General features: G+C 49.1%; 3 protein-coding genes across 8 annotated transcripts in view; 1 reads left to right on the top strand and 2 right to left on the bottom strand.

Annotated features, from left to right (window-relative positions):
• Tatdn1 (TatD DNase domain containing 1) overlaps nt 1-2,027 on the bottom strand; it is a 33,531-nt gene extending 31,504 nt beyond the window's left edge. The window contains exon 1 of one of the 2 annotated variants that reach the window (XM_005354572.3): nt 1,954-2,027. In XM_005354572.3, coding sequence (XP_005354629.1) covers nt 1,954-1,975 — 22 coding nt within the window. In that variant the 5' untranslated portion in view covers nt 1,976-2,027. The remainder of the gene's footprint in view (nt 1-1,953) is intronic. The other variant, XM_026782458.1, reaches the window with a different exon arrangement.
• A 28-nt stretch (nt 2,028-2,055) lies between these two features.
• On the top strand, nt 2,056-8,407 carry Ndufb9 (NADH:ubiquinone oxidoreductase subunit B9). Its single transcript, XM_005354571.3, has 4 exons — nt 2,056-2,220; nt 5,389-5,581; nt 6,512-6,625; nt 8,184-8,407. Exons 1-4 carry the CDS (start codon nt 2,120-2,122, stop codon nt 8,313-8,315), a joined length of 540 nt encoding a protein of 179 aa, XP_005354628.1. The 5' UTR covers nt 2,056-2,119; the 3' UTR covers nt 8,316-8,407.
• A 1,416-nt stretch (nt 8,408-9,823) lies between these two features.
• Mtss1 (MTSS1, I-BAR domain containing) overlaps nt 9,824-23,531 on the bottom strand; it is a 137,328-nt gene continuing 123,620 nt past the window's right edge. The window contains exons 8-15 of one of the 5 annotated variants that reach the window (XM_026782455.1): nt 22,729-22,836; nt 21,610-21,707; nt 19,542-19,752; nt 15,693-15,887; nt 14,450-14,623; nt 13,887-14,094; nt 12,322-12,675; nt 9,824-12,213 (exon numbers count right to left, since the gene is read on the bottom strand). In XM_026782455.1, coding sequence (XP_026638256.1) covers nt 11,975-12,213; nt 12,322-12,675; nt 13,887-14,094; nt 14,450-14,623; nt 15,693-15,887; nt 19,542-19,752; nt 21,610-21,707; nt 22,729-22,836 — 1,587 coding nt within the window. In that variant the 3' untranslated portion in view covers nt 9,824-11,974. Of the gene's footprint in view, nt 12,676-13,886; nt 14,095-14,449; nt 14,624-15,692; nt 15,888-16,675; nt 16,796-19,541; nt 19,753-21,609; nt 21,708-22,728; nt 22,837-23,531 lie in introns of all 5 variants that reach the window. The other 4 variants (XM_026782454.1, XM_005354568.3, XM_005354569.3 and 1 more) reach the window with 4 other exon arrangements.

The following is a 23,531-nucleotide window of genomic DNA, read 5'->3' as shown; positions in this document are numbered from 1 at the left end:
TGTCAGGGGATGTCGCCTAGATTTAGGGACACAGAGAGACAGCAAACAAGGGATTTAAAATGGTTTTGGATTTTGTTAGCCTTGAGGTATAATTAATTTCAAGATCAGGAACAAGCGACTCACACCACTGTTTAGCAAACAGACAAATCCAAAAGGTGGGATACCCAGCCCAGATTCCTCAGCAAGTGAGTGACAAAAGATACATAAATGAACACAAGGATGCTAGAGCAGGGGATCCAAAACCCCTCTCTGCATCCTCTCCACGCAGGACCAGCTTCTGCTTCCATTCCAAAGTGTTGAAGTTAAAGGTGTGCATCACAATACCTGGCTTTAATACCTATGTTGCTTGTCCCTATACTAATAATGGTTGTACATTTAAATTGTTTTTAAAAATCAACAGACTATTTTGATACCTATGAAAATTATTTAAAAGAACAAGATTCAGGTGGTGGAAAGATGGCTCAGGAGTTAAGTTGCTGCTGCTCTGCCAGGAGGGTCCAAGTTGAGTTCCCAGCGCCCACATCAGATAGCTCACAACTGCCTGTGACCTTCAGGGGCAGGTCCCTTCTTTTGGCCCTCATAAGTATTTATACACATGTACCCACTCCTGCATGGATAAAATAAATCAATTAATTTAATTGATTTTAATTTGATAAAATTAATTTTAAGTTCAAGATTTAATGTCTATAAAATTTTATTGCAGCATGGACACACTGACTTGTTTATATACCAGGATTGCTTTCGGATAACAAGGTGTAAGATAAGAAAAACACGAACTGTTTTCTCTGATATGCTCACAATCCACATTAAATATATTTTAAACATTATTATAAAAACATTGCAAGTAAAAAAAAAACTTGAGGCACTTTTTAAAATCTGTATTATCATTTCACAAAACAAAGTTTCCTTGCTTCTTCTGTAAATCTGTGAGAGCCCTTCTTTTTAGTTCTTTGGATCAAGAACCTGGACACCCTCAGACTAGACTCTAAACAACCAGTAGCAGGTATAGAGGCAAGGAGTCCGAGGGGTTCTTGCGCCCTCTCCAGGACACACCACTTCCTAGCACCTCATGTCAAGCTCTGCTTCTGTCCTTTCATGGCCCCGATTCAAAATCTGAAATACTTGCCCGCCTCTCCTTCTCTGCCACTAAATTACGGACTGACTATCTGGGTAACCTCATCACTGCCTCTTCTCACCCTTAAGTAGCTGGAAATTCCACAAAGACAAGGCTCATGATGAAATGACCACAACTACATCCCAGAGGGCATGATTCTTTTCATATAATTGGCATTTATCTACAGAGTGACACTTAAGTAATCGAGGCTTTTGGGTTCCAAGTTATCCTTCCACCCTACCTTTTACAATGTCCCCAAAGTTTTCCCAAGTGTCATTTTGAATCCCCGCCGCACTCTCCAGCTGTTGAATGGATCGTGGTACTTGCCACGTAACACAATTTGTTTCTTTTCCACCTGCCTGTGGACCCTGCCACGTTCCTAGGACCCAATGCCAAGTCTATCAGTCATCTGTGATATGAACGGATGCTGGGTGAACCGGTACCTTGAAGGCATTGTCCGGCAGGCCGTGAAGAGAAGCAAGAGAATATAGTGATAAACTCGGGGGCGGTGCTTTCTTTTTCTTTTGTGGGGATGGGGGACTCAGGGGCTTGCCTATGCTAGCAAGCAGCCTACCGCTGACAGACACTCCGACACTTACTGGTCTATTTTCAATTGAATAAAATCCAAAAAAAAGGGGCACAATCACAATTATACACAACTCGTGCGTTCTCACAAATGAATACACACACTCAGGAAACCATCCCTGATCAGAAACCGGATCACTCATTGCCGGCACGAGAGGCGTCCCGGAATCCTCTGCACCCTCGAAAGGCCACGCCGCCAAGAGGGGACCCGAGACCGCCAGCAAGGCCCAGAGCCAAGGAAAACCCGCCCTTACCCACGAACTTGAAGCGACTCATGACAGCGCGGCAGGCTCCTCCCCGGCAGAAGCGGAAGTGTCCCGGGAGCACGCTCAACCTTCCGGCTCCGCCTCCGCCTCGCGATCGCCCCCTTCCGGGTACCCGGCAGCCCCCGCGGCGGCCGCTGAAGGTGAGCCGGGCGCTATGGCGTTCTGCGCTGCTCCGGCCTACCTGACGCACCAGCAGAAGGTGCTGCGGCTCTACAAGCGCGCGCTGCGCCACCTCGAGTCGTGGTGTATCCACAGGTGGGAAGAGGGGACTCTGGGGGCGGAGGCTAAGACGCCCCGTGGGTCGGGGCTGCTCAAGGACTTGGGACCACAGTGACGGGAGTCCGCCCTTGAACCTGGATCCTGTTGCAGCCGTCTGCTTCTTTGATCTGGTGGAGACGATTGTGTGGGGATGGGACCGGGGTCCAGCGTAGAAGGGTGCATGAAGAGAATAAGCACAAAATACCTCGGGCTGTCATTGTCAGGGGTCCAGCGCTGACCTTTTCGCCACTCAGTCGTTCCTAATAGCAACGTTAAAACGTACTTGATGTTTAAGTTTGCAGAGTAACTCGGAAGTTGGCGATTATTTTAGCCTTGTTTTACAGATGAGCAGCCTCAGGAATTGACCTGCTCACGACTATCCAGCTTCAACGTCAGCGTGGCCAAGTTAGGATTAAAATTTAGGTTTCTGACGCAAAAACATCATCAGTCTCTCTCCTGTCCATCATCTTTCCTCTGTTTAGCTTTATCTGATCGCTCCTTCTCATTACCGATGCGTGGTTTTCCCCTCCTACATAAATCTCATCAACCAACTGTGACTCTTACTGTTAAAAGCCTCATATGGTGGCATATTCTGGGGGAGACAGGGAAATCCTCGGTTGCACAATGAATTTGAGGGGCCAGCCTATGCTACTTTTTTTTTTTACAAATAAACAAACAACAATACAGTATTAAGACATGTAGAATTTCATGACCTAAAAGAAATGCAAGGTGGGTAACAGCCCAAGATCTGTAATGTTCGACCTCCAGAACTCTTATCCTAATGCCTAGTCTCACATGAAGGACGTCCAAGAAAATGCTGGAAAACTGAGCGGCCCTGGAAGGCCTGCGGAGGTTGTCTCTGAATCCTAGGATGCAGTGACTATCCTAGGATGTGACTCGACCTCTTTGTTAAGCAGGCGCGTGCTGTGTGCACCGTTGTACAGTTGTTAGCTTCTTTCCTCAGATTTTCTTACTTGTTTGGCAGCATTTGCCAGCTTCTGTTCGGGAGGCCAAGTGAATGACAGTTATTCCTTTCTAAAGCTGCAGTTCCCGCATGGATTAGTGGGGAAAGTGGCAGGTAAATGCATAGATGAGAGAATTGTTAGTCTTACGGAAATTAAGCTTTCAAGAGTTCAGGTCGTGCTGTAGTGCACCTGGACATACTGGAGGTCATGATCGTGGAGGGAGTGCTCACACCAGTTACTGTGTCAACGCTGGCCCAACACATTTTAAATCTGACACCCTTTCTCACCGGATCACTTCCTTTAAAAAACAAACCAACTGCAAATGTAGTGTCACACGTGTGGACGTGGAGGACAAACTCGGTGTCAGTCCTCGCCCCTCCCCCTTGTTTGGGACAGGGTCTTTTTGTCGTTCAGCGCTGGGTATGCCAGGCTAGTTGGCCCATGACCTTCTGGAAGTCTCCTGTCATCTCCTCTCATCTCATGGGTGTAGCACGGTTAATAAAAACCCAGAGACAGAAATTGGGGTTCAGCCTGTAGGTCAGAAAAGCAAAATAGCCAGCCACTGGCTCTTACCTCTGCCTCAGTCTGGAATAGCAATCCTGCCTCCAGGAATCTCAGAATGAGACTGTGTGAGAGCTGTCTCCTCCCGTTTCATGTTCCTCTCTAGGCTGGGATTAAAGGCGTGCACCACTACTGCCCGGTTTCTACGGCAAACTAACATGGCTACTGGGATTAAAGGTGTGTGTCACCACTGCCTGGTCAGTAAGGCTGATAAATTTTACTCTGATCTTCAAGCAAGTTTTATTTATTAAAATACAGATAAAATATCACTACATGTGGGACTTTTTAAAAAATATTTTTGTTTGTTTTCGAGACATGTTTTTCTGTGTAACAGCCCCAGCTGTTCTGGAACTAGCTATGTAGGACCAGGCAGTCCTCAAGCTCACAGAGATCCACCTGCTTCTGCCTCCCGAGAGCAGGGATTAAAGGCTTATGTCACCACCACCACCCAGCAGCTCATGGGATCTTTATGTCAGCCTTTAGATACATTAAGTAATTTACCCGAGACTCTACAGCTAGTTAAGCAGTAGTCTAGAGAGGCTCGCACTCTTAACTTGGTCAAGTAGATAGGCATTTGTTTTGTTTTCCTATGACTTGTCTGCTGTCAGCTCCCTGATTTAGGCCCTTGCCATCTGTGGCCTGAACTGTTGTCAAAGGCTCCTGATGTCTGCTCACAGTTTCTTCAACACCAAACAGTTACTGACTTGAAGTTTGTGAGCAGGTGTGAAGATCAGCGTTCGAGCACCACCCACATGATTTGAGCAGAATTCTTTCCACTGAGTCACACCTCCCTTCTTAGTCGTCTGTGCATCTCCAGGATTGGCACGGCATCTAGCACAAGAAGGGAGGACCTGTAGCAGTTGCCTCTGAAGGCATATTGAGTGAACCTGCAAGAGCTGTTGCCTTTCCCTTTCATGGCAAAATCCTCATTCCTTGGAGGAGAGAGGAAGTGGCCAGCCAGGCTGTACTAATGCAGTGTTGCTGATGAGCCGGGAAGTGGCCAGGCTGTACTAATACTGAGTCTGTTGCTCTTTGAAGGGCTGCAGATAAAGTAGCCAGTGACTTGAGAGGTCGATGAGGTACTAAAAAGTTGTGTTGGACTCTAGCGTCCAAACACCGAGAAGGAGTCACCCCCAGAGACCATCTCACACACCACAGCCGATGCAAAAGCATGAGGATTTTATTAATTCTGTCATGACAGGGTCCCCCAGCATTCGGACCCCGAATAGCGGGTACAGTCTACTTTTAAAGGGGCCACAGAAGCAAGGGGTGGTTGTTCTTTGACTATTCTGATTGGCTTATTCGAAAGGGCTATTACCAATAATTGACTGGAGAGCTGTTGCCAGATCAGATGAGGTAGGAGGTCATTTTGACCCCGTTTCCCAGGGGACCGAACCAAAACATACGTATATGGGTAATAATTGTTCAGGAACTGAGTACGTGCGCGTGTAGCTCTTAGGTCCTTGGTTCCCAGGGGAGGAGGGGAAGCGCTATGGCACAGAGGCCGAGAGGATTCAAAAATGGCTTCAGGATTGTCTTAAAGTCTTACAGTTGCTCACCTGTGATGCGTTGGTAGGAATGCTGATCTGACCAATCAAGTAGATAACTGTTCTGATGTCCACAATCATTTTGATTTAAGGGACAAATACCGGTACTTTGCTTGTTTGTTGAGAGCCCGGTTTGAAGAACATAGGAATGAGAAGGATATGATGAAGGCTACCCAGCTGCTGAGGGCAGCAGAAGAAGAATTCTGGCAGAACCAGCACCCTCAGCCGTACATCTTCCCTGAGTCTCCCGGGGGCACCTCCTACGAGAGATACGAATGCTACAAGGTGAGCGAGGCTACGCGGCAACTGCTTCTCAAGGACCAGCTTAGTCCCCGCCCCAGACCTCAGCTCTGTATACTACGTGCCACTGAGCAGCGGCCACATCTTCCCTGGCAGCAGAACGTTTTTCTCTCATCTTCTCATAAAGTCCGCTCTAAGGTTTTGCAGTGTACTTTTGGCAAAACACAGTGTTGCAGTGTTTGGTGTTCAGCTCATCTGGGGGTCTTAGATTTAGCCAGTTTGGGTTGGTGCTGAGCGTTGCTCAGGACACTCAGGTAATGTTTCCGTCATTCTTGGTGTTTAGGGAATACAAGCCAGAGAGCAGTGGTGCCAGCTTTCTCGGACTAACTATAATGTTTGAGCCACAAGCCCCTTGACTGTGGGTATTCTCTCTTACCGCCCATGTCCGCTTGCCCACTGCTCGTCAGAGTCGGAAACAGTGATAGTAACAGTTTTGCACACGCGCGCGCACACACACACACGCGCGCACACACACACACACACACACGTATAGGTATATGTGTGTGATACCTATGTGTTGGTGGGTGTACTTGTAGAGGCCAGAGCTAACTTGGGGCATCTTCCTCAGTTGCTCTTCCCTTTATTTTTGAGACGGTTCTCGCTGAACCGGGAGCCCATTGTTTTGGCTAGGCCGGGTGGCCAATCAGCTCCAAGGGCCCTTCTGTCTTCACTTGCCTGTCACCAGCATAACAAGTGCTCATCACCATGCCTGCTCTTTCATGGGCACTGGGACTCTGAACTCAGGTTCTCAGGCAAGAGTGGCAAGTACTGTATTTTACCAATTAAGCCTTCTGTCCAGCCCATACTTGGTCATACAAGCCCCTTGAGTTTTGTCTTCTGTCTCCTGAGCAGGCCTTGTCCGTGGTGTTTGTAAAGGTAGCCTGTGGAATAACACATGATTTTCTCTCCTGGCAGGTTCCGGAATGGTGCTTAGATTACTGGCATCCCTCTGAGAAAGCCATGTATCCTGATTACTTTTCTAAGAGAGAGCAGTGGAAGAAGCTGAGGATGGAAAGCTGGGATCAGGAGGTGTGTCTTTGACTGTGCTTCATGGCCTTTGGCTTGGTCACCTGTGAAAAGAGTTTGCCTCTGTGGCAGAGGTCCACAGTTCAGCCTTGACAACTGGACTTTCAGTTCTCACTGTGCTTCACAGTGGCCGTCTTCCCAATAAGTGTCTCTCTCTAGTATGTTTTGGGTGTCACTGTTCTCTATTTTCCTTTGCCCTTCTCCCACTTCTCCTATTTTTCCTGTTCTATTCAGTTGTTTTACCTTCTCTATCTAGAGCCGCAGGCATTTTTCATTCAATTTAAGATGTTCAGAGTTAGATTTTAGTGGCTCTTTCCGTAGCGTGAACGATATGTTGGAGGTGACATGAGGAAACAGGAGTCCAGTTTATGTTAGTATTGTAATTAAGTGGAGAGGTTGTGTGGCCCGCAGTAAAGCCGTACAGTATCTGTGCGGGAGGAAAGAGACATTCTGGATGTCCCCTGGAGGGGTGTTCATTGGTTGTGGGGGGATGGGTGAGGACAGGGACATGTCAGAGGTGGTGGTTGAGATAGGGAAGATGGGTAAGGTGGGGGGAAGCCTCCTGTGTCCAGGATAATCAGTTAGGAAAGCAGATGTTTGAGAATCTGGCAGATGTGAAATAGAGATTCCAGTTGGCATCTTTAGGTGTAGGAATCTTGTCTATAAGTATTTGTGAGTCTTTAACTTGTATTTAACCATAAAGATGAACTGAGCAGTGGTCACACATGCCTTTAATCCCAGCACTCGGGAAGGCAGTGGTGGAACACGTTTTTAATCCCAGCACTCGGGTGGCAAAGGTGGGCGGGGTTCTCTGTGAGGTGAGTTTTATTTTAAAAGGAAAAACAGAGGCTGATGTAGAGAGCTCCGGATGGGGGAAGGTATGCGTAGATTAGTTTCTACAGAGTCTCAGTGGACATTTACGAAGATAGCAGGCGGGCTATTTCAGTTCACTATTTTGGAAGTTGTACTGGCTCTAAGAGAGAAAGTTCAGGATGTTGGTATTAGAAGTCGTTGGCTACGGTGGAATAGAAAGGCCTCTGTGGCCAAGGGGCACCATGTTTTCTATGAAGTGCAGTAAAAAGGTTTAAAATATGTTTTCGTAGCTGGGCAGTGGTGGCACACTTCTCATGTGATTCACCTGAATTCTTGACCTGGCCATTCTCAGGACCTTCTTAATTTGCATCCCTAATACACTGAACTGGGGCTTCCTCACAGTGCTTTTGGAGCATTTAGCTAAGACGAAAATGCTTTCCTGGGACCAGTGGGAGACCATGACAAGAGGAATCAGGAAGAGGGGTAGCCTGAGGAGTTAGAGGCCAGCCTGGGCTACATACCAAGTTCCAGGCTAGTAGACTCGGCTCCATAAAAAGACACTGATTTCCAAAAACAAAAGGACTCTTCCAAGAGAAGAGTTGTTGTGAGGAAGTTTATATGAAATTTGTCTTGATGCTGAAGAGTCAGGGTGGGAGGAGACAGGTCACAGGAAAGCTGTCGTGAGCATGGCAGATGGGTCTTAGCGTTAGATTCCTTTGGTAATTATTCCTTCCTTGTCCCCTTCTAGGTTAAGCAGCTGCAGGAAGAGACACTGCCTGATGGTATTATGACTGAAGCTTTGCCTCCTGCCAGAAAGAAAGGTGACTTGCCCCCACTGTGGTGGCATATTGTGACCAGACCTCGAGATCAGCCTGTGTAGATACAGGACCTCACTGTTGATGCTTGCAAGTGGAGAAGCAAGAGAACATGTTCACACTTGCCCTAATAAAACCAACTAACCATGCTCGGCTATGACGGAGGTGTTCTTCCCAGGACTACTGGATTGTGGTTTGGTTTTTACTGTATATATCATGCTAAGAAAAACTCACGTAGAATCATATTGATATCAGATGTGCTCAGTGAGGAAAAGGTTTAGAGAACAGATGCTAGATTGTTAGGCCGGGCTGACAGCTTAGCTTTGTGTGTGTGCAGTGGGCACACACAAGCAGGGCAGAGAACTGAGGTGGTCCTCACCTTCCACCTGAGAGATGAAGTCTCTTATGCACTGCTGTACCCAGCAGTTCTGGGGATCCAAACCTAGGTCCCTCTAAGTGCTTTATCCACTGAGCCATCTCTCTAGCCCAACTGAGTTGAGGCTTAAAGATGAAGCCTTAAGTAGTAAAGGGAAGGAGTAAACAGAAGAAGAGAAATAGAGGACTAAAAGGAAAAGAGCCGGGTTTATGTGGGTTCTCGGTCAGCTTCATATTTGCTAGGGTTCCAGGCATGCACTGCTACCCCTAGCTAATTCTAAAGATTTTTATTAATGGGATTTTAGTCTTACAAAAACAGCAACTCTCCTGTGAGGAGCACACAGGAGGCATGGAGTTCAGGGCTTTGTGGAGATGGAATGCAGGTCTGATGGCCGGGTGAAGGTCTAACGTGGGATACAGACATCCAGATGTCTCCTCTACTGAGCATGGATTGTTCACAGTAAAGGTAAGGATAGAGCAGGCCTTTTTAGTATTTGTTTTTAAAAAGGTAAAGCAAAGAAGGCCAGCCAGCAGCCAAGCCTGTTTTTCCCCAGGACCCATGTATGTGAAGGGGAGAACAGTCCAGATTGCCCAGTAACCTCCTTACACACACCGTGGACACTCAATGACCTCCATACACACACCGTGGACACTCAATGGCCTCCATACACACGCCGTGGACACTCAAGCCAGCATTTTTCCTTGTTTTTGTTTCTCAAGGGTTTCTCTGTGTAGCTGGCCTGGAACTCCCTGCTGACTAGGCTGGCTTTGAACTCAGAGATCTACCTGCCTCTGCCTCCCGAGTGCTGGGATTAACGGTGTGTGCCACCACTGCCCATGATGCCAGCATTTTAAAGAAGTGCACACCTGTAATCCTAGCACTCAGGATACAGAGGCAGGCAGATCTCAATGTTGAGTTCAAGACTACCGTGATCTGCAGTTTCAGCTCAGCCAGGGCTGCATAGTTGAAACTCAGCCTTTAAAGGAAAAGTGAGGCAGCCCGCCAGTACAAACTGCTTGCTTTTAGATTTTGGTTTAACTCATTGGAACTTTTCAAATCATTAGTTTAGACAACCCTCACTGTTAAATCTCCCAACTGCCACAGAAATAACTTCTTCAACGTTTCTAAGCTTAGTTTGAGGACTAGGTCCATGTTCTGACATTTGGTAAGACCTCAATGTGAATGAGACTTAAGGACTTTTTTTCTTAGTGGTTCTTTATTTATAAGGTAGGCTGAAGCAGTTGTTACAATGTAGAAGGGAGACACTTTACACACTGTTATTATACAAGTTTAGAACAAAAACTGCACAGGGAGAGGTCAACTCTCAATACAAACTAGCAACTAAACCACAATAATTTACCTTTAGAAGGGCATTTCAGCTGTGACACTGCTTTTACAATATGCAAAAACACAAACAGAACTACCCAAGGTGTTTGTCACATTCTTTCTACATTGAATTTGGCAACAGTTTATATTAGCTTTATTCAGATTATACTAACGTTTAAAAACTAAACAAGTGAAAAGCTGTACCAACGTACAGTTACATCCATTCCTTTCAAAGGTTTAAAATACCACTTGTATCTATTAGAATGACCTTGCAGCGATTTCTGCATCTGCAAAAACCATCTCAAGCATCATATGCACAATGCATCAGCTACTTTGAGTCATCAAGATTGGTGGGCTAAACCACAGGCACTACTGTTTGCTTATAGTGTGTAAAAGGAGCTTGTTTTTCAAAGAAAAGAGCTTAAGTCATTTCTAATAATCATGCCTTTGCTTTAAAGCCATAACATAAAATGTCCTTGGAGCAATCACAGCAGTGTTAAACGTTAATATATAGAACAATGACTAGAGGAACAGTACTCGCACATCCAATGTGGTTATGTATTAAAGTATAAGCTTATGTCATCGGAGGTCGGAGCCAACAGAGATCTGCAGAGCACATAGGACCCACCAAGCTTCTTGTCCTACAAAGTCAAATGTGGACTGTCAGCCACTGGACTATGAGGGCCTGGCCTTTTAGACATGGCTGTCTTCAACATGATTCCTTGACATCTACAAATATCTCTGTTGACTTTAGAGATGGGCATTGTAACAAATTTAACTTCCACTTTAAAATAAAAGACCCATTTAAAAAAGAAGAAAAAACATTGCCTGGCTAGATATCAGACTCCCAATGACAGTAAATAAATCCTCCTCGCTCCGGTGTTTAGAAGCCTATCAACTGCCCTTATTTATGGAATGGAAGAAAAACAAGCCCCCTGATTGGTAAGCACATTGGCAAAATTGCTAGACTCCAAGCTGGTTACCCTTGATAAATCTGTTTGAGTTTTTTTTTTTTCTTCAAAATATCTGGGCTTTTTAAGGTACCCAGCCTGCTGGGCACAGTTAAGTAAAAGGCATTTTCTATATCTAAGAATTCCCTGCTATCATTTTTAAGTGTTCTCACGTTTTCTGAATTGCCTTACCCCTTTGGATGTATTGGATTCAGTGGAAGTGAGTAGCAGACGAGAAAGTAATAGGGGTCTATGTCTACCTGTGGCAGCAGCATGCGTGGGACTGGATGTGGGTGCTATGTGCGGTCAAGGGGAATGCTGGGAGAAAGGAAGTCCTTAGAAACCCTACAGAAACAAACACTGCAATCTAGTATGGCTTATTCGGATGCGTTAACCATGAAGCTACTGGAAATTCAACCTACAAGGCTACTCTTAAATGTAACAGGATTGGCTAAGTTGACAGTGTGCCCCTCCCACAGCCCTCCCCCCAATCCCAACACAGTCCACCATGTCCGGGTTTACTTCTCTGCATATTGCTCAATTGTTACTCCTGCCTTTCTCATCCAGAACACAGTATACATGGATGAGGGCTTTACCCCTTATCCATTGTGTTTGTCCATTAAAATAACTTGAATCTGCTTCTAAACTAGACGACTACAATGCATCTACAAAAGCTTGAGGGAAGAAAAAGAATAAGTATGTAATCCTTTTGTGAAATTACTGCGAGGTTCCCAGTCCCCAGCCCGCCCTCTCCCCTTTATGCATTTAAAATTTTACAAAGACTTGTAAAAAAGTTAAATGGAATTTGGCACCTTCAGAAAAATCAAAAGGGAAACTAAGATTAAAATATGCAGAAAGAAACTGTCAATATTTACAAATTAAAAGATCATGTCAATTACATATGTTGCTTTTTAATTCTTATCTAAAGATGAATACTTTCAAAAGAGCAGAATTCCGAATTGCCTACAAAATCTTTTGCTTGATTATAGACTGGAATGGATCAGACAAATTAGGTTTTATTAATGAAAGAGTTCATTTCCCACTGGCAGCACTTCCTGGGAACTCTGAGAGCCTAAGAGAAACGAGGGGCTGAGCGATCGTTGGTGGTGGTCTTCTTCAGCTTCACACCCCTTCGGATGGCGTTCAGCATGTCTTCTCCCTGAGGGCTTTCTCTCGGGCTCAGGTCTGCAGGGTCACTCTCTGGAATCGGGCCTGGGGAGACAGTGGCACTTGGGGGGTCCCTCTCCTGGTCTTCGGCCTCGCTCTCTGGAATCGCCTGTCTGTGCTCCTCAGGTATACAGGGCTTTGGGCCTGGAAGTGGAGGGTTGACAGAGGCTTGGCCACTCCACAAGGAAGAGGGTATGTTGGCGACACCCTGGGGTCCCTCCCCCACAGAGGGAGACTCAGGACTATGCTCACCCCTCTCCTCTGGCCCATCTGGAGGGGATGGCAAAATCCCAGGGAGGTCTGGGACAGTTGGGGTCTTGACAGGGATCACTGGTGTCTTGATGGGGATGGGACCAGCTCCAATGGTCCCCCGACGGACAGAAGGCTTGGTGGAAGGGGTCCGTCGGATGGTCGCCACCCCCGGTGTGACCATAGCGGGTCCGAGGGTGGTGGGAAGGCCAGCAGTTGAGGCTGGACGCTTAGCCTGGAACATCCGCCTGTAAGACTGGCTGATGTCACTATTCCGTGGGATGGTCGAGGACTTGTCAAACTCCTGCTGATCTGCCTCCTGGTCGCCGCTCACAGAGAAGTAGTCATAATCTGAAACTGAGGGGAGGATTGATTAGCCAGGTCTGGGTCCAGGGTGACCACTCTTTTCCCAGGCCACAGCAGGAGGACACGTGGCCTCCCCTCCCCTGCCTTGATGCTGACATATTCTGCCTCAGTACCAATTCCCGACAGGAGCCCTTTGCCCTGCTCACTAATGTATCCTGGGTACCCACAGCAGAGAACTGTGAGACCGGGGAAGGCCCTAAGACGGCTGGGCGGTGACAAAGCTGCCACCAACCACTCCGAGAGGAATGCAGAGGGTGAGAGGAGATACACTGTCCCATCCTCTGGTCCAGAATCAGATACAGGAAAACAGACCGTCTCCCTGACAACTAAGTGCCGGCAGTTAGGGAGCCTAGAGGATGGAGCAGCTCCTGAAAGCAAAGCACAAAGGCTCATGCCTTCACGCCTGCTTTACAGTAAGCATCGCATGGTCACGCTTCTGAACAACAAGTCAACTGAAACGTGGGGCTTGAGACTAGATAATTCTTTGTTGGGTGAGGTCTGGAGAGCTGCTGTTCTAGACGGGGTTAGCATAGCTCCCGGTCTCTACCTTCTCGATACCAGTAGCACCCCAACAGAGCACAAGTAAAGATGTGCCTAGATTCTGCGCAATGTCCGGGTAGGGGGCAACTTTACTTGAGATTCACTGGCTCAGATCTTTGACTCATGGCTTGCAAGTTGCAAGTGGCTTTTGGCCAACCATCACAGTGATTCTAGCTGCCAGATGTCAGTTCTGCTTGCCTTGTGCATGCGGTGGGAAGAGGGAGAGAGGCAGGCAGACGGGGCTTTGACTGGGTAGGTCAAACTTAGGCGCTAGACTCCATCTCTTAGCCGGGAGTTGTGGGGATCTGGTCAAGTTACTGAGCTTCGGTGTCCACATTTGTAAAATGGGGAGAAAAATCTCTCCCCCGTGCATGACTGTGAAGATTATTCAAGGGAAAAAGCGGTGCTTCACACAGAGCAAAGCAAACACGAAGCTGTTCTGAACTGTAGGTGTCTCGTTTCAAGTCGGGGAGCACTAATACACGGACAGTGAGAAACAAGCAAAATCGTTCCCATTCAGGTCACTTCTTACACAGCAGCTAGCTCCCTGTCAACTACAGATCACACCCCAAAGCACCCTCAGATGACAGAGCAATTCCAAAGCCCACTGGTAGCCAGGAGTTACGCTGTGTAGAACAGCCACCAGCTCGCTGCCTCCTCACCTGGAGCCGCCCGGAAAGCCGGACGGCAAGCTGGGCGCCTCGTACCTTGGGAGGGGATGGTGTCCTCAGAACAGCACGGGGTGGTGGTCTGAGTGCTGTAGCCGCTGGAGCACTGCAGCGAGTCTCGGCTGCTCCTCTGCGTGTCCAGCTGGAGGCCCCGTGACAGGGCGAGCGCCAGTTCCTCACAGGCCTCCATCTCCTCACCGGGCTGCAGGACAGAGGATGGAAACACAAGCCACCAGGGACGTGAAAACTCAGAGACCGGAGCCACCCCGCATGCACACTGCTGTAGGTGGGGTCTCGGACGACTCCTCCAAGCACCAGTCAGTAGACTCAAGTGGCTACTTAGACCTGCACAGTTCTCATTCAGGAACAGGGAGTTCTACATGGCTTAGTCCCACATACGGGTGCGCCCAGGGTCTTTTACACACTGTTAGGCAGAGGAAGAAGAACAGAGCCCCACTCCTCCAGCTGATGGCTATCAGGTCCCCAAGGACTTGCCGTGGTCCCCATCTTGGCCCAACTATGTGAACCCAACCAGATACAGAGAACAGGTATATCACCCTGCTGGCAGCTGACACAGTCATGCTCCTCGGTCTCTGCCCCTCTTCCGCAGCTGCAGGCGGCCCTCCTGTACTAGTGGGTCCGCCCCCATTGGCGTCTGGCTCCCGTTTCTCTTTGCGGCGCTGGAGGGTGTTCACCAGTGGCTGGTCGTAGGGTCCTGGCTTTGCCCAGTCCTGAGTAGAACAGTGTGGTCAAAAGCCATGGCTCCCGACGCAGACGGAGGGCGGCAGCCAGCCCCACACAAGGCAGCTCTAGTAGAGGCTAGCCCCTAGCTCTTCTGCCTGCCCACACTCAACTGAGAGTCTCTAGGTACCTCCCTTACCCTCATCCCTGCCCAAAGATTAAAAACTCTCAACAACCCAGGCAGGCAGAGGCCACCTGACAGGTGGTCGTTAGATACAAAGCGTCAGCCAGGGGAGAGCCAGCCATCCCAAGGATCCAGACTGCCCTTCTGCCTAGAGGAACCACTCTCTTAGAGACTGAACGACTTGGCCAAGTGGCCACCAGGGGGCACGAGAGCATGCCACCAACCACTCTACAGCTGTATTTTCCACTCCTGGGAAGGTGGCCTCGCTGACACAGGGCTCTAGGACCTGCTGCCGGTTTGAGATGAAGTCACAATCTACTCAAAATGCTGGCAGCCCAGGGACCAACTTACCCTTCTGGAGCCTCATCTGCACTGATGGGGATCACTTACAATTTTGCTTTTTATATTGAAGCAAACACATTTCAATATAAAACAATCGAAACTAAAGTCTTCATATAGCACTAAGCTACAGCATATACAATGATCCAAAGCATACTTTGGGCTGCGGTTCTGTTACGACAGCAGGATTGTCATTCGGGGGACAAGGTGGGCATATGGCCAAGGAGAACGGACAGGCTCTGATGAAACACACTGTAGGTAGCCTGGGAGGAACTGAAGCCAGCAGACCCCAACCTGATGAGGAGTCTGGCCTCCCTCCTGGCAGTGTCCTTGATCTCCAGGGCTGCTGGTCTCTAAAGGAAGACCAGCTTTCTGTTCCACGAGGGAAGTACCTCCAGCTGGTTTTTGTTGCCCCACCCACCCCGGGGGCTTCCTGAGGAAGAAGGGTTGTGGGGAAGAAGGCAGAGTGTGAAAGGAAGGGGAGGGCAGGAGAGAGTCCAGGGGAGGATGTCAGCACAGAGCAATGAGGGGTAGGAGGGAGGGAAGAAGTGGAGAGGGGCAGGGGGCAGGACAGGGAAGGGAAGGGAGACACAAACCTTCCAGCTAGGGATCTGAGATGACGGGAACATGCCGGGCCCAATGGTGTAATAATGAGCGTAGTCAGGAAGGTGGACAGAGGTGACCCGAGGGAGCAGGCGGGAGGCAGGCAGGCAATGAGGGGAAGGGCCTGCACCCACGGGCCCTGCATGGGACTCACTTGATAAACTAAAGTGAGAAAACCCATTAGACAACTGGAAACAAACAAAAAAGGGAGGAGAAAAGGAAAAAATTAATATACCAAGATGAGCGTCGATACACAAGATGGCACTGACACTGGGGGCTGGGGAAACCTGAATATGTACAAATAAAACAACATGGAGGCTCTCCTGCTTGCGGATGACGCGTGACGCAGAGCGAGAGCCGGGATGCAGAGACCGCATTGACGTGGCACCCAGTAAGTACTGGTGGGGGGAATATCTGAGCTGGGTTTCAAGACGGTTTAGAAATTGATCATTATCGTTAATTTGCAATGTTCTTAGAGGTCTAATTTTTTGAGCTGGTGAAGCATAATTCCAGGGGGCCAGGGATTGGCTCGTTTCGTCTGCAAATGAATCTGATCATTCCAGGTTTCCCAGTCATCACACGGCTCGGGAGCAGATTCCACACTGAGGTGAGGAGGGGTCGGGGTGCAAACGAAAAGGCAGGAAAGCACATGACCTCCAACACAGGGGGACGGCACATCCAACAGGCTTGTGGGATGTTCAGGGAGGAAGAGGGGAGAACAGACGGACACAGACACCTGCTCCGGGAAGAAGTCTTCACATCTCCAAATTCCCCACCTCCCTTTCCTCTGCCTCACTAAACCCACTGCTGGGCAGCCAGGGATCCTCCACCTGCTCAGCTCCTATCCCACAGAGGGCCCAGCTCTTGAGCAGATCCTGAATTTCCAAGTCCCTACAGCTGCGACAGCTGCATGTACAGTAAGCAGGGGGCAGATCAGGAAGAACAGCCCACTGTGGCTGCAGCCCTGGCCAGTCACCTTCTCTGTGGACACCCAGGCGCCCATGGTGGAGCCTGAGCTGACTGAGGTGGGGGAGCTGCACTCGCTCACTGACTGGCAGGTTTCCGATGCTTCCGAGGAGGCCGAGCTGGATGAGTTCTGCAGCAGGGGGGGAGCCACACGAGGGGACCAACAAATCAAACCACAAGCCACCAGAAATCATAATGAAAATAAAGGAAGGACAGGGTGGGAAGGGCATTACAGAGAGGGAGACAGACAGACAGACAGACACACAGAAGAGGGAGGGATGAGAGAAGCAGAGGGTAACTTAAGGCTTATTTTTCACCCACACAGGTTTTAAGAAAGCCCCTGGAAAGCAATGTGAGATCCAGTCAAGCTCTGGCCTGCTGACTATGGGGCCTGCAGGCATCAACTGGTACCAGTGGCTGGTAGAGGAACTCTGGCTCAACACACTGAACCTCCTGGCAAGGCTGTGCTGTCGGGCATATGGTAATATACCACAAGCCTGGGTCTCCAAGGAGGACCTTGTAGGCGCACGAGTATCGTACCTAGCACAAAACTGTCCCTAGGCAGCCGTGGCTGAATGACACAAACGGCTCTAATTCTGACAACACAGGGTCTGCTCCATAAGGTGGGACACACTGGAGATGCCCTGACTGGGGAGAATTTGCGTGGAAGTCCTGTGATTGGTGTGTATTTCCAGTGGCCAGCACACTGCAGGCTGAAGCCTCTGGACAGGACCAGAGGATCAGGTGGGGGAAACATCCCAGGGCTGTGAGCACTAAGTCCACGTGCCTGCCGGTCTCCTGTCCCTAGCCTGGCTATCTGAAGCTCTGAAGCAGTAGAGATTCTACCTTTGTGGTCACTGATATGCCTTGTCTTTGCATCCTGGGGTGGAGGTTTGAGTGAGAACGGGTCCCATGTTTGAATAGTTGATCAGCAGTGGGTGAAACTGTTACGGAGGGATTAGAAGGTGTGGCCTTGCTAGAGGAGGTGTGTCACTGGGGACAGGCTTTGGAATTTCTAAAGCCCGAAATAGCTTCCCGTCCTGCAAGGTCAAAGGATCAAATACATACTCCGTAACTTGGTGTCTGGTTTGCAACCCATGATCAGAAATGTTAAGGTTTGCATTAATGCTTCCTGTCTATCATTTCCCAGCTATGGACCTGGAGGCTTCAAGTTCTGAGCCCCAGTGGTTTTCACCTTGAGAAGGGGATCAACAGTACCTAATTACACCACAGGGAAGGTGGAACCCCCTGGCTGGTGTGATTCAGCGGAGGCCTTACTAGTTCCTCTTTACTGTAGATTACAAGCAGCTGTGTGAAAAAGAACACTTCTCCTTTGAGTTCTGCAATACCCTGTGTTTAGTATGAGCTCCCTAGGCTGGGGGTGTAAGACAATGGTCAATGCCAGGGTTTGCCTGGCATCTGAGAGAGCCTGGGCTCCACACCCAATATACAGAAAGCCTACCGTGTGTGTGTGTGTGTGTGTGTGTGTGTGTCCATCTGTCCGTCTGTCCATGTCCACATGGGTTCCACATCTAGCACCAACAAAAAATATGTGCCACTTCACCTGACTTTAAATGGGTGTCGAAGATCCAAATCTAAGACTTTGTGCTTGAGCAACAGGTTCTCTCGGCTGACTGAGCCAGCTCCCTAGCTCCAGATCCTCTACTCTTGGGTATGAGCCAGGCAGGTACAGGCCTTCATAGGTCAGAAACCCCCAATTTAATACCTTTTTCCTTCCCCCGTGTTACTGGGGCAGAAACCATGCTTGGGCCACCAACAAAAGTATGAAAAGGATAGAAGGCTTTGCTTTCTCAGGAAGGGTTATGGGGGTGCAACATATGTTAATTTCCAATCCGTTAGCCACTGACACAGCTCTACTGCACACTGAATGGCCTTTCAGGAGGCAAAGGTTCTGCTCTCCTCTGACCACATGCACTCATGGGAGCACGGCAGGCACACGGTTTAGTGAAGCACAGAGGAGGAAAAGGCTAACACCCCGGCTAAGACACACACACTGAAAGTAAAAGCAGCACCCGGCCCTGAACCTTCCTGTGGGAAGCTGAGTCTAAAGGGGAAGGAGAAGGGAAGACACCACTATGCCTCAGACGGCTCAGTAATGCTGAAGAACTTTGAAGCAGGAGGCTCTGCACTTGATAGCTTTGGCTAAGCAACAAGGTTCTCTGGTCCAGCTCCTACCCCCCCCACACACCAGCAGGTGGCGCTATGGGATCCAACAGGTGGTGGAACCAATCATGTCCCTCCCTTATTAATGAGTGTTGAGCGAGAGGTGACAAACCGGTCCTAAGAAACAGGAACCCTGAAGAACATATACACAAAACAACACACATGAGGGGCACCCAACGCCTGGTCCAGTTCCTGCATGCGGAGGCAGCAGGAACACTGGGCTGGGCGGGTACCATCCAAACTAAAACAGAGGTAGAGATCCTTCCTTCTCCCTGGATCAAAGTGCAGAAAGAATTGTCCACGGGTGCTTGGGCCACCTTCTCAGTGGCAACACAACTGACAGTGGGGCACGTACCAGTGTAGGGAATAACTATTCAATGACAGGGTCTCTGCCATCAGGGAGGTGATATGAAGAGGGTGTCCCCATTGTGGGTCATGACACACCAGACTGGGCACTTACAGGGATGTAGGAGAGAGCCCAGTTCTTTGGGGCTATCTACTTACATGTGACAGCCTGCCAAACCAACATGGCATTTTAACTATTACTGGATGTGGAGATAGGCTTCCAGCCCAACTTATAGCACCTCTCCCTTTGGGACATCATCTTTAAAGACAAGGATTTGGCTTCATCTCTCAACAGTGGCCAGGGTACCCTGTGCGCCTGTTGCTCATTGGGTCAAGGACATCCTTACCTGGTTGGCAGCTTCAGGTGGCATGGGGGACGGCGACTTGGACTGGAAGGCGTCCTGGGATATGAATCCTGAGTCATGGGAGGACACGCTGGACAGCCTCACGGGTGCCTGCTGGGCCAGGTGGGAGCTGCGGTAGCGGTAATGCGAGCTGGGGGAGTGGGAACGGGAGCCGCTGGACCGGGAGTCACTGCTGTTGACACTGTTCAGACTGCTGTAAGGGCCAAGCAGAGGGGCAGGCATGGAGGAGGGGGGCAGGGTGAGGAAAGAGCACACACACACGCAAAACAAAACAGTATTAGCCCCCTGGCCTGGAGAAGTAGTATAAACCCCAGAACATGTTGCCAAAGACCAAATCAAGCTGGTAAATGAAAGGTTTTTTTTTAGGTAGACAATAAGAGAGCTGGGTCTCAGGTCTCCGAGGATACAATGTGACAGGCTCAGAATACAAGCCTGGAAGTTTTTTTTTAAAAAGCCAACAAGGCCTAACTCTATTACGCCACTTACCAACAAAGCTACGGGACTAACACTTGTAATATAAAGAAAAAGTGGGGATGATCTCATCTGCCTGTGGTAACAATGACCCTGGAGCAGAAGCCATTAAATCCACAGAATGTGACACTGTCTCACATCCTGGGACGACTATCTGGCTCCAGATGACCAGAGGCCACACGGCTAAACAGCACTGGCTGACACCCTAAGGTGAATTCCATCCACCCTGCCAAACACATCAGCAAATCAACTTGGCATGACTGAGTGCAAACATTTTATTTTATTATTTTATTTTATTACCAGAGCTGGTGAGCTGACTACTGCCAGACTCTTCTGCGGGTGTTTCTCTGTTGAACTGTCTGTCTAACGGCATAGGCAGCTTTCAATGCTAAGCTGCTCGTGTTTAAGGTGAACCAGTAAGTAGGAAGTAGAACAATGGCTCCCACCCTTGAGGATCTCCGCCTGCACTTCGTTCCCTAGTAAGAGCATATATGCTCCTACGGAAACCAGAAAGAAGAGCAGAGTCCCTGTTGCAGGCAGGCAGAGCAAAAATGTCAAGGGCAATTATTACAGAAGCACCTGGGGTAAGAAGCAAACCTCGAGGTTTGCAAACCGGGGTCTGTGGTTTCTAATCTAAAGACGATGCGTTAGGGGAACACACTGTGTGGCTATCCTATGCTAGGATGACGTGCAGTGACCGGTCAGACACAGGAGAGCATGACTGATTCCGGACAGCTCTTGTCAGTGCAACCGAGTAAGGCTCCGAGGAGGAGATGGCAAGGTGCGGCTTGTTCTACCCTATGAGATGAACCTTACTGAACCACTGAAAGAAAAAACTATTTTCCCGTCTCACAGAAATACAGAGCCTGTGAAAGGTGACCAGAAAAACCAGGCAACACCTTTGGGGAAGATGGCAGGACAAAGCCTCTTGACCAGACCTGCTTGCCCCCGCCCCACTCTCTCCGGGGAGAAATGAAACACAGCAGGGTGCTGAGTGGCATCTCCCACAGACTTGGGCAGATCCCCCGCTCCCTCTTCGGGCTACCTCACATCCATTTGATTTTGCAAAGTCAAGTCAAATGACTGGCAGCAAGTGCTCTACTGCACCAGGGCAGGAAGTGATGTCTAAAGACGCTCTCACCGTTCAAGAACAAAATAAACTTTGCCCCTCAGCAGGCCAAGAGCAGCTGCCTCCTGGAACTAGGCAATGGTCCTATAGACCCCAGGTCTATTTCAAATGATTGTCCATTTCTACGAGTAACATTGTGACTTGGCATGAGGGGGAAGAGGGGATACAAAAACTGGACGGACTTTAAAACTACAGAAATGTGGGTAAGACATGGCCAGAAGCCATTGTGGCTTCTGTTCCAGCTACTGTTGGGTCGATTCTTCAAAACAGAAAGAAAAAGTCAGCCTTGGGCTTGCTGTGAGAATACCTGGGGGAGGCAACACAGACTAAAACCCGAGAGCATTCTCCACTTGACTACACCCTGTTTCAAGCCTCCTGGGGAAAGGCCAGGCTCCTGGTCACATTGCAAAGATGTCTTGATAAGCACAGGAGACCCGGGACTTCACTCACCTGCAGACACTTGACTTTCTGGACATGGTAGTGCTGGGTGACGAGGGTGGCGTCTGATAGGACCAGCTGTAATCAGAACCTTTCAAGTCCAAAATCACCTGAAGGGGCAGAGGAGAGGGGCTTCATGCACACATCTCTACACACAGGATGAGAATGCGACCCTCACGGGGTCATGTTTTAACCCAAGAGCCACACTACCTATCCTTCGAGGTCACAGTCCTTCTGAGACAAGCAAAAAACTATAGAGTTAACAAAGAGTTAGAAAGGGAAAATCCTGAAATATCAGGAGGAAAAGGTAATCGCAGCGATGGACTAACAACTCCTAAAAGCTATTTTTACTGTAGGCTAAAATCAGCAGCATCTCCGATCCTGCAGCTCCCTTGAGACAATAGTGGTTTAGGGGCCTGTGGACAGCACTCCAACCTCTTGACGCTCAGTAGTCAACTTGCGCCCTATTTGGCTAGGGCTAGAAACATGGAACCCTCAGAGAATCAAGAGGAAGCCAATCCTATCCCAGCAACAAAGAGCCTGTTCATTTAAGAGGTACTCTGCTCATGTCTACTCACCGAGTCAATGCATACTCTAGTTAGTTTAACAGAAAAATTTCATAGACAAAAAATCAAAAAGCTTCCAAATTCGTCTTTCTGAGCTGACTGTCCAAGCAGACAGCTGCACGCAGAGGGCTCAAACCAGCCTATGACTCATCCTCTGTCCCCCGGACATCTCTTCCGACTTGACAGCGTGCTAATGTCACACACATCAAAGGAATAAAGCATTTAAAATGTGCTATCTTTTCTGCAGCGGAGGGTCCCATGGCTGACTTGACTAGCCCCAGAGAGGATCGCAATGATACAGAAATCACATGAGGTCAGGTTCCTAGGACAGCTCATGCCCGCAGGGTGGCTGAGCACAGCATCTGGTCATCACATATTAGAGTGGAGGCCCCGGTTAGGTGCCTTCGTCTCTCAGAATCTCAGCACCTTTCCCTACAAAATGGGTGTCAGGGTGAAGGTGAGCTAAGGTGGCTCACACAAAGAACGTCAAACCTAACATACAGAACCCGGACCAGAGCCCTGGATTCCATCACTTGTTCCCGAGCGCTTGGCCCACAGTTCCTACCTGTTCACTTGAGGAGGGTAGTTTGTGAGGATCCATGGTCAGGCTCTTCAGGTCTTCCGATATGGTCTGAAGGTGGGTAATTTCCCCTAACATGGAGATCTCTTCCTCCTACAGGGAAGCGATTTGTGCACATCATCATGTGGTTTCCCTCATCATCTTATTCCAACCACTTTTGCCTGGGTCACGGCATGACCTTGTCAACCTTCCAGGAAAGGCACCTGAGATAGGGATCTAAGCTGAAGGGGACGTGTATGTCTTCTTTTTGGAAAGAGAAAGGGAAAAGGCAGTGAGAGTGAGCTGTGTGCTGGGGACAATGGGGGGACAGGGAGCATCCTCACAGGGCCTCGGATGGCCTACCCATGTGTTTTCAGGGGATCCTTCCACGGGCGTAGGGAGCCCTCAATGGCTATCATGTCTTAGGGATATTTAGGCCCAGATCTTTATGACAGTACAAGTGTTCGGTAGTTTACTGTCCCTGTTTCTTGTCCACTGCCCCATCTTAACAACCAGCAAGTGGAAATGAAGCAAGGACTGCAAACCTTTCGGTCACCTTCCTGGGTGCCGGCAGGAACTGCGGGCCCAGGTCCACCTCAAATCTGAGCAAAGGAGAGCCTTCGGCAGCCTCCGAGAGTGACTGCTGCAAACTCAGCTGTAGCTTGCACATGGTTTACATGACTTAAAGTGGGACGTCATTGGCGGTGGTGGCCCACACCTTTAAGGCCAGCACTCGGGAGGCAGAGCAGGTGGATCTCTGTGAGTTTGAGGCCAATCTGGCCTACACAGCCAAGACTACACAGAGAAAC

The sequence above is a fragment of the Microtus ochrogaster genome, chromosome 15 (assembly GCF_000317375.1).
Source record: "Microtus ochrogaster isolate Prairie Vole_2 chromosome 15, MicOch1.0, whole genome shotgun sequence".
Lineage (NCBI taxonomy): Eukaryota > Metazoa > Chordata > Mammalia > Rodentia > Cricetidae > Microtus > Microtus ochrogaster.
This window is presented reverse-complemented; position numbering and strand designations above follow the sequence as displayed.